The sequence below is a fragment of the Pagrus major genome, chromosome 14, assembly GCF_040436345.1.
Source record: "Pagrus major chromosome 14, Pma_NU_1.0".
Taxonomy (NCBI): domain Eukaryota; kingdom Metazoa; phylum Chordata; class Actinopteri; order Spariformes; family Sparidae; genus Pagrus; species Pagrus major.
In genome coordinates this window covers 20,860,302-20,869,230 of record NC_133228.1, presented here as the reverse complement: position 1 = coordinate 20,869,230, position 8,929 = coordinate 20,860,302, and the positions used below count along the sequence as shown (strand labels likewise).

General features: G+C 36.3%; 1 protein-coding gene across 1 annotated transcript; it reads right to left on the bottom strand.

The window, feature by feature from the left end:
- Window positions 1-872: 872 nt before the first annotated feature.
- On the bottom strand, window positions 873-8,054 carry LOC141008203 (NADH-cytochrome b5 reductase 3-like). Its single transcript, XM_073480451.1, has 9 exons — window positions 7,910-8,054; window positions 7,495-7,620; window positions 7,209-7,281; window positions 6,646-6,752; window positions 6,434-6,563; window positions 6,231-6,314; window positions 5,166-5,251; window positions 4,921-5,020; window positions 873-1,635 (listed from the first exon to the last, which is right to left on the bottom strand). The coding sequence occupies exons 1-9, from the start codon at window positions 7,928-7,930 to the stop codon at window positions 1,463-1,465; spliced, it is 900 nt and encodes a 299-aa protein (XP_073336552.1). The 5' UTR covers window positions 7,931-8,054; the 3' UTR covers window positions 873-1,462.
- Between the last annotated feature and the right edge of the window lie 875 nt (window positions 8,055-8,929).

Sequence of the window (8,929 nt, the reverse complement as noted above, 5' to 3'; positions counted from 1 at the left end):
CTGTGAACTCACTAAACCCAGTTTTGACAGTTACGCAACAAATCAAATGATAATTGTGGCAAAATTTTACACAAACGTCCAACAGTATAAAACAATGAGGTTAAAAAATGTTGGCAATTAATTGTAAAGTCAATAACTGACTGATCAATCGTTGCAGCTCTAGTTGAAACTGAAATCTGAAGACCTGGACGAACTAAAGCAACGATTATTTGCAGAACACCACCAGAGGAAGTGAGAAAAAGTTGTTGTTTTTAAGAACAGTTCTTATTCTGAGAAATATGCTGTTTCTTTCCCAGAATTAGGCGAGAGGATCTCTGCTCTGGTGTATGAACCTTTAAATACAACACTCCAGCCAGGAGGTGATTAGCTTAGCATAAAGACTAGAAGCAGAGGGAAACTGCCAACCTGACTGTCTCTCAAACTCACTAATTAACTCAGATCTATATTGTTTAATCCAAAAGCCTTCACAATGAAACAGTTACAAGCACGTAACTCTTCCTGAAACCACACTTTGTTTTTTTTCCCTTTTTTGTGTGGATTAACTGAATGAGATAAGTGGTAATTAGTAAGCTTTTCTCTAAAGCTCCTGGCTCCAGCCCTGTACCTAATGGACAGATGGTGCAGTGAGTGATATTGATCCTCTCACACTGTGAGTGTTTCTCCAAATTCCTTCAAGAAGCAGCGTGACTGAAAGTACACATGGAAACCAAAGTCAGTGTTTTTAAATAGTTTGTAATAAAAAAGGAGAAAATGCAATTGTCCTCGTCTTTACTTTCATAGCATCTTATTTAAGCTACGACACAGCTGTGATCAAACACTTATAGATGAGGTGGATTTACAGGTTTGACGGTGAAAAACAAACACTTCACAAATTCAGTAGCAGTTGATCTTTATGTTGCATATCCAAACACAAGTAGCCACTGTTGCAAAGACCACATCACGTTCAACAAATCACTTCTAGCAAAATATTGACATCTCGGACGTGACGAGAGACAGAGAGCACGTTTAACTCTGCAACATATTCTCAATTATATTGGAAGAAATCATACAATCTGTATAAATGAAAACAAGTGCTCACAATTCTTCTTAAATTCTGCATAAAAAAAGCTTTGCAGTGTTAAGGCACTCAGAAAACTCCTCTGATATTAAAACCAGACTGAGGCAACAGCAGGCGGCAGGTTTTTTCGCAATCACTCGTATTTTAAAGCCGACAGTCTGAACACTTCCTATTTTCCATCAGAAAACTCCTCCTCTACATCCTCCTCTTACTGACACTTACTGGTTACATGTATTGGTCCGTGCTGTGATTCTGTTGCATGAAGAACATCATGGCATAAATATAGTATACATAGTGCAATACCCACCGCAGCTGTACGAGTGCTTTAATGCTTTCAGGGTAGAAGAAATGGTGATCAGATGCCCTTTTCTGGTCCAAAGCTGGACTCCTTTGGTGTACAGACATCTAGAAGGTGAACGTGCAGCTGCTGGAGTGGCCCACTTTGTCCAGGTTTGGGTTGCAGGCGAACTGGATCATGGGCGGAGGTCCACACATCAGGATGAGAGTGTCGTCGCTGGGCGGAGGAAGGTGTTCCCTCACCATGTCTTCACTGATGAAGCCTCGGCTGTACTCCCAGTCTGAAACACAGAGAAATGACTCAATAAAAACTCAATTCAAGAATGTTTTTGTTGTTCTTTATTTAATGAGGATCCCCTACTAGTGTGACCACCAACATGCTGACTACGCAGCCTCAGTTAAAGGGACAGTGTGAAGGATTTAGGGGGTTTTATTGGCAGAAGTGGAAGAATAAATCTGTGAAAACATGAACTCAAAACAATTCTCCTGAAATGTTTTTTTCTACTGTTTTACAAATGAAAATGAGTTTTTTTACAAACCACACAGATTGGAAACAAAAATCTCCTGGAAATTTTGTTTTCACTCAGTGAAAATAAAAATATTTCTTTTGTGTGATACAAGAATAAAACAAAATTTTTCCATTTGGTTTCACCAATAAAAAATTTTTTTTTGCGTGTTTTCAAAGAAATAATTATCCTGGCATAATCTTTTCTCACCAGTTCTCACATTATAGACAAAAAATTTTCACTCTGTTTCACCCAAGAAAAAAACTCCTGGAATCTGAAAATATTTCTACTGAAATTGTTTTTCTTGTGTGAAACAAAAACAAGAAAAAACAAAAAAATTTTCAAGAAAAAAAAAGCTTTTCAGGTAAAAAGCAAATTTTTTTTTCAAGAAAGAAGCAATTTTTTTCAAGAAAAAAGCTCATTTTTTATGAATAAACCAGACATTTTTGTCAATAGCTTCCAGGTCATTTGAGCTATCGTCTTGAAATCAATGACAAAATGTCTTGCTATACTGGTAGAATGAGACACACCTGTTTTTATTGGATTTTACTGGAATTTTTCCAAGAAAAAAGCAAATTTTTTCCAAGAAAAAAGCAAATTTTGTCCAAGAAAAAAGCAAATTTTGTCCAAGAAAAAAGCATTTTTTTTTCCAAGAAAAAAAGCAAATTTTTCCCAAGAAAAAAAGCGAAAAAAAATTTCAAGAAAAAAGCATTTTTTTTCCAAGAAAAAAGTTCATTTTTTTCAAGAAACAAGTTCATTTTTTTCAAGAAACAAGTTCATTTTTTTCAAACAAAAAAACTTTTTTTTCAAGCAAAAGGCTCATTTTTTATGAATACACCAGACATTTTTGTCAATAGCTTCCAGGTCATTTGAGCTATCGTCTTGAAATCAATGACAAAATGTCTTGCTATACTGGTAGAATGAGACACACCTGTTTTTATTGGATTTTACTGGAATTTTTCCAAGAAAAAAGCAAATTTTTTCCAAGAAAAAAAGCAAATTTTTCCCAAGAAAAAAGCACATTTTTTCCAAGGAAAAAGCAAATTTTTTCCAAGAAAAAAAGCAATTTTTTCCAAGAAAAAAGCAATTTTTTCCAAGAAAAAAGCGAATTTTTCCAAGAAAAAAGCAAATTTTTTCCAAGAAAAAAGCAAATTTTTTCCAAGAAAAAAAGCAATTTTTTCCAAGAAAAAAGCACATTTTTCCAAGAAAAAGCACATTTTTTCCAAGAAAAAAGCAAATTTTTCCAAGAAAAAAGCACATTTTTCCCAAGAAAAAAGCAAATTTTGTCCAAGAAAAAAAGCAATTTTTTCCAAGAAAAAAGCAAATTTTTCCAAGAAAAAAGCAATTTTTTTCCAAGAAAAAAAGCAATTTTTTTCCAAGAAAAAAAGCAATTTTTTCCCAAGAAAAAAAGCGAAAAAAAATTTCAAGAAAAAAGCATTTTTTTTCCAAGAAAAAAGCATTTTTTTTCCAAGAAACAAGTTCATTTTTTTCAAGCAAAAAGTTCATTTTTTTCAAAAAACAAGTTCATTTTTTTCAAGAAAAAAACCTCTTTTTCAAGCAAAAGGCTCATTTTTTATGAATACACCAGACATTTTTGTCAATAGCTTCCAGGTCATTTGAGCTATCGTCTTGAAATCAATGACAAAATGTCTTGCTATACTGGTAGAATGAGACACACCTGTTTTTATTGGATTTTACTGGAATTTTTCCAAGAAAAAAGCAAATTTTTTCCAAGAAAAAAAGCACATTTTTCCAAGAAAAAAGCACATTTTTCCCAAGAAAAAAGCACATTTTTCCAAAGAAAAAAGCAAATTTTTTCCAAGAAAAAAGCAAATTTTGTCCAAGAAAAAAAGCAATTTTTTCCAAGAAAAAAGCAATTTTTTCCAAGAAAAAAGCGAATTTTTCCAAGAAAAAAGCAAATTTTTTCCAAGAAAAAAAGCAATTTTTTCCAAGAAAAAAGCAAATTTTTCCAAGAAAAAGCACATTTTTTCCAAGAAAAAAGCAAATTTTTCCAAGAAAAAAGCACATTTTTTCCAAGAAAAAAAGCCAATTTTTCCCAAGAAAAAAAATTTCAAGAAAAAAGCATTTTTTTTTCAAGAAAAAAGCATTTTTTTTTCCAAGAAAAAAGTTCATTTTTTTCAAGCAAAAAGTTCATTTTTTTCAAGAAACAAGTTCATTTTTTTCAAGAAACAAGTTCATTTTTTTCAAGAAACAAGTTCATTTTTTTCAAGAAACAAGTTCATTTTTTTCAAGCAAAAGGCTATTTTTTTATGAATAAACCAGACATTTTTGTCAATAGCTTCCAGGTCATTTGAGCTATCGTCTCGAAATCAATGACAAAATGTCTCGCTATACTGGTAGAATGAGACACACCTGTTTTTATTGGATTTTACTGGAATGTTTTTCAAGAAAAAAGCTATTTTTTTCAAGAAAAAGCAAAAATAAATGTTATTGGATTTTACTGCAATTTGTTTCAAGAAAAAAGCTTTTTTTTTTTCTTTTTCAATCGGCACTCAAAATAAATCTTTTATGAAAAGATTTTTTTTAAAGAAAAATGTCTTTTAAAAAAACATACTCATGGCATTTTCTTTAATTAAAAAAAAAAAAAATTTAAGAACTTAGAAAGATCATCCTGGCAAAACTTTTCCCACCAGTTCTCAAGTCATAAACACAGGAGAGAAGGGCATTTCGATTAGACTTAGAAAACTGATCACCAGGAAAAAAAGAGATTCACTTCACACTAAACATCACAAAACACTTCCTCGATAGTGAACATCCTTCTCATGTTTGACAGAGAAACAGATCTAAATAAAGCCGTTTGATTTTTTGAACAACTGGTCAACAGGAAATTAATCAGCAAAAAATCACCAGCTCTGGGTTCTTTAATGACGATCTTTGCAAGTTTTTGGAGTCTTCCTGATTATGAAATGAATCTTTTGGGGTTTTGAGCTTCAAACCTAACATGTAAGGCAGCCTGTAGAAATCATCCTGGGTTCTTGAACATTTCATAGAACAAATTATTGGCAGTTAATCAAGAAAATATTAAGTGAGGAATCTTACCTTCAGGTGCTCTGTCCACAGTGAACCACAGCTTGAACCGGTCCGGGTTGTTGACTTGAATCTCCTCCAGCTCTGGTCTCAACAGGATGTCTTTCTCAGTCTGTGACGGGACAATAAACACTGAGTTTCAGCTCTCTATGTTCCACCATCTGCTTTGGTACCATCCACTCCTCCCAAATTACACAGGAGGACTAATAACTTTGTAAACATCAGTGCATCATGTGATCCTGCCTGATGAAACCGACCTGGTTGGCGAACAGCAGGTGACACACTGTCGGGTCCTGAGGATCCTTCATCACAGCTGTGATGATCTGCAACATGGGAGTGATTCCTGGAAGAGATTTATGGTTGAAAAGAGGAAGGTTGAATTTTTGGCTTCAGACACAGAATTACTTTCATTATACACAGAATTTGTGGCCAGAAGTATGTGGACATCTGTGTGTCCTCATGGTGTGGACCAAGCCCCACAATAACAATAAAGAAAAACTTCCTGAAAACTTGACCTTGATGTTTTTTTCTATGAAAAGTTTTAATTTATTGATAAAAATGTTAGTTGTTTGGTCTATCAATTGTTGGAAAATGGTGAAAAATGTCGATCAGTGACGTCCTGAATGTCTTGTTTTGCCCACAAACCAAAGACCTTCAGTTTACTGTCACAGAGGAGGAAAGAAACCAGAAAGTATTCACATTTAAGAAGCTGGAATCAAAAAGTTCTGGAATAGATTATTAAAGTAGCTGTTGATTCATTTGATAGTTGAAAGGTGTATAGAAGTAATACGTAAATAAAACAGTAGGGGGTGAGCTTGTGCAGCAGTTACAGCAGTCATAATAACATGTATATGCTCTGTACGGGTGTGGTGGGATCAGATAAAATAGTGTGTTCATGTAACAACCCGACTGAGCTCCTCCCACTACAAACTAGTGAGCAGAGCACTGAGGAAAACAGACACACACTGCTCTGCTGTGACATCATGAAAAGTAGTGTGTTCATGCTGATAAAGATATTAATGAGTAAGAAATTCTGATATTGATAAATCGGCCGATAAACACACATTTACTGTTCAACGGGGAAAAGAAGCAACTTGATTATAAACATTAACATTTTTCTGTATTTTTGACACAAGCCATCACCAAATGAAGAAAGTAGATTGATCATTAATGAAAATAATAATTCATTGCAGCCCTCAAAGTAAAACATTAACCTTCAGAGAACATGTTTTAAAGTGTAACTTTTGTTTAGACCTCCTTCTACTGACAGAACAGATCATGAGATGAGATGTGTCGACTCCCTGGTCCCTAAGTTTCCTTACCCGTCCCTCCAGCAATCATGCCCAGATGTTTGGCGTTCTTGGTCACAGCTGGAGACTTCTTCTCTGGTTGAATGGCAAAAACACCTGTGGAGGGAGAGTCACAGCATCAGATCACGCAGCTAAAACTACATTTTTATCATAACTGACTACAAGCATTTCATCTTTTCTCCTTTTGTCTGAGGACGTCGGGTTCTGGTGCTCACCTTTGCCTTTGTAAACGAGCAGACCGCTCGGTCCTCTGAAGTCGATCGTGTCTTGGATCCTGAGGCTCTCCAGATATTGACTCATCTTCCCTCCCTCGGGGAACTTAGGGTTAACGTCTTTGAAGTAAATCTGTAAATAAAGAGAAAATGGTTATGAGAAATAAAATGAAGCCTGTACATCTAAACAGCAACATGTTTCCTTCAGGTTTTACCTTCACCACCAGGTCCACGTAGCCTTTGTCATCATCGCTGGACACCGGCGTGTACGGACGCACGACCAGCTTCCCGTCGACTTTAGCAGACAAATAGATATGCTGCCCTGGAGAGGAAACACAGATGTCAGTCAGTTTGCTTCAGATGTCAGCAGCTTCATTTAAATCAGGCTTTCTAACCACAAATCAGGAGCTGTTTTAGTATCGATTAATAGTTTCAATCCACTCGTATTTCCCAGAGCTTTCATCTGCATCCCACTGCCTGCTGACTGTTGCTTCCAGGCTTATGAACACTTAAAGTTTATTAATTCTTAGATGCAAACAGTTTTGGTGATAAAACATAAAGCTGCAACATTTAGTTGACAGAAAATCGATCTGCAACTATTTTGATCATTGATTTCTTTAAACTAAAATGCTAAAAATGTGCAGACTAACACACTAAACATCCCAATACCTCTGACTCACATACATATTTTGAGGACATGACTACAAACAGCAGTCACTCCCATGATTAATGTGATTGGTGCTAGATGTTAAACACTGATATGAGTGCACATACTGACCAATGGGGAGACCCAGGACGTGTTCGGGGGAAGGCAGAGCAAAGCGAAACTTCCTCGTGTCATGACTGACGATCTGTACGTGCAACACACACACACACACACACACACACACACACACACACACACACACACACACACAGGAGACATAGCTGCATTGTAAAAACATTCAAATTCCATCACAGAGTAACAGTGGTACTTGAACGCATCAGCTGCGTTTGCAGACATAGAAACAAAACCATCTCGTGCAGGGTTTATAATGTGATGTGGTTAGCGTCAGACTGCTCACCTGTTTGTCTATCAGCCGCAGTGCATACTTGATGCTGGGGTCCTCTAAGGTGATGGCTGCTCTCCTCTTGGAGAAGAAGAGTCTGAAGATCAGGTTGATGATGCCATCAAACCCGCCTCGGATCAGCTGTGACAAAGGCCAGAAGCGACAGAGTGACTCAGACCTGCAGCTAGCATTAGCTCCGGGCTGTGTGTTGGTCCTGAGGGGCGTTGTCTTGACTTCAGTCGAGACATTTTTTTGTTTAATCCATAACAGGAGAAATGAGTCATAGTGACTCCTGTGGGCAGGCCCACCACAGCTCCGCACTGAACTTGGTCAGGAAAACTTAAATGTTAGCCAACATTAGCATCAGATAGCGCAAAGGAGTTAGCTAATTTAAAATAAGTCTGGCTGGTTTCCATTAAGGTATACTTACGCCAATGATGTAGGACAGCATTTTCAGCTAGTTGCAAGGTCGTTTGTCGATGCAGAAAGAGGCGCCGGATCAGTTTAGTGTGACTGTGAGGGAGCTACGCGCTGTCATGGAGCTGATGCTGCCAAGCTAGCGACGGGGAATATACACATCCGGTCACTGCTTGTCAAAGTAAAAGCATTGTGTCCGAAAATAACACACAGGAAGTCAGTTTTAACATTACATATATTAATTGACGAATAATTACGTGTTTTATTTGTTTATCCACTCTAAAATAATACAATCTTCCCGTTTTTAAAATGAAAAACGTTTCTGTAGAAGCTTCGTTTGCACAACTTCCGGTAGTTTAACGGCTAACGCTAGCTACTTGACGAAGCTGAGGGCTCACACGTCACTTCCGCATGTCAGACCTGCATTTTCAGAATAAAACTCTTCGATAAACACATTGAAATAGAGAAAACGCCTCAACTTCTCAAAATAAAAGCCCACAATAAACAGTTGGCAGGGAAACAAGTGCATCTGGTGTTTTATGCGGCAGTATAATCACCAAATGAGTATGACATAATGCTTTTTGGTTATTCCTAAGCAGAAATGAAGCCTAATTTGATCAGGCAGCTTTGATTATTTCAAAGCAAACAACAGAAACAGCAGCGATGGACTGAGTAAGCCATCAAAATCAAACCAGTGAAGCACCCAGGCCATAATGTATTTTCTCTTTATGTATGTATTTATTTTTGTTCTTATTTCTTGATGTGTCATGTTGTACTGTATGCTATTTCAAAAGTTGCTCTCTGCATCATGTACTTCCTCATAACTTCTCTGCAATGTCTTCAATAAACTTTCTCTATGTTGTGAGTTTGAAATATCATTTTACACTGGCAAAATAATTACAGTCATTTCATATTTGGTCATTTTGTCGCTTAAAATGTTGATAGTTGAAGCCAGAATTTCAAAGGTGTGATAACCTTGAGATACAAAGCACAAAATACATTAAAATTAGTCAGAAACATACCTGATTTTTTA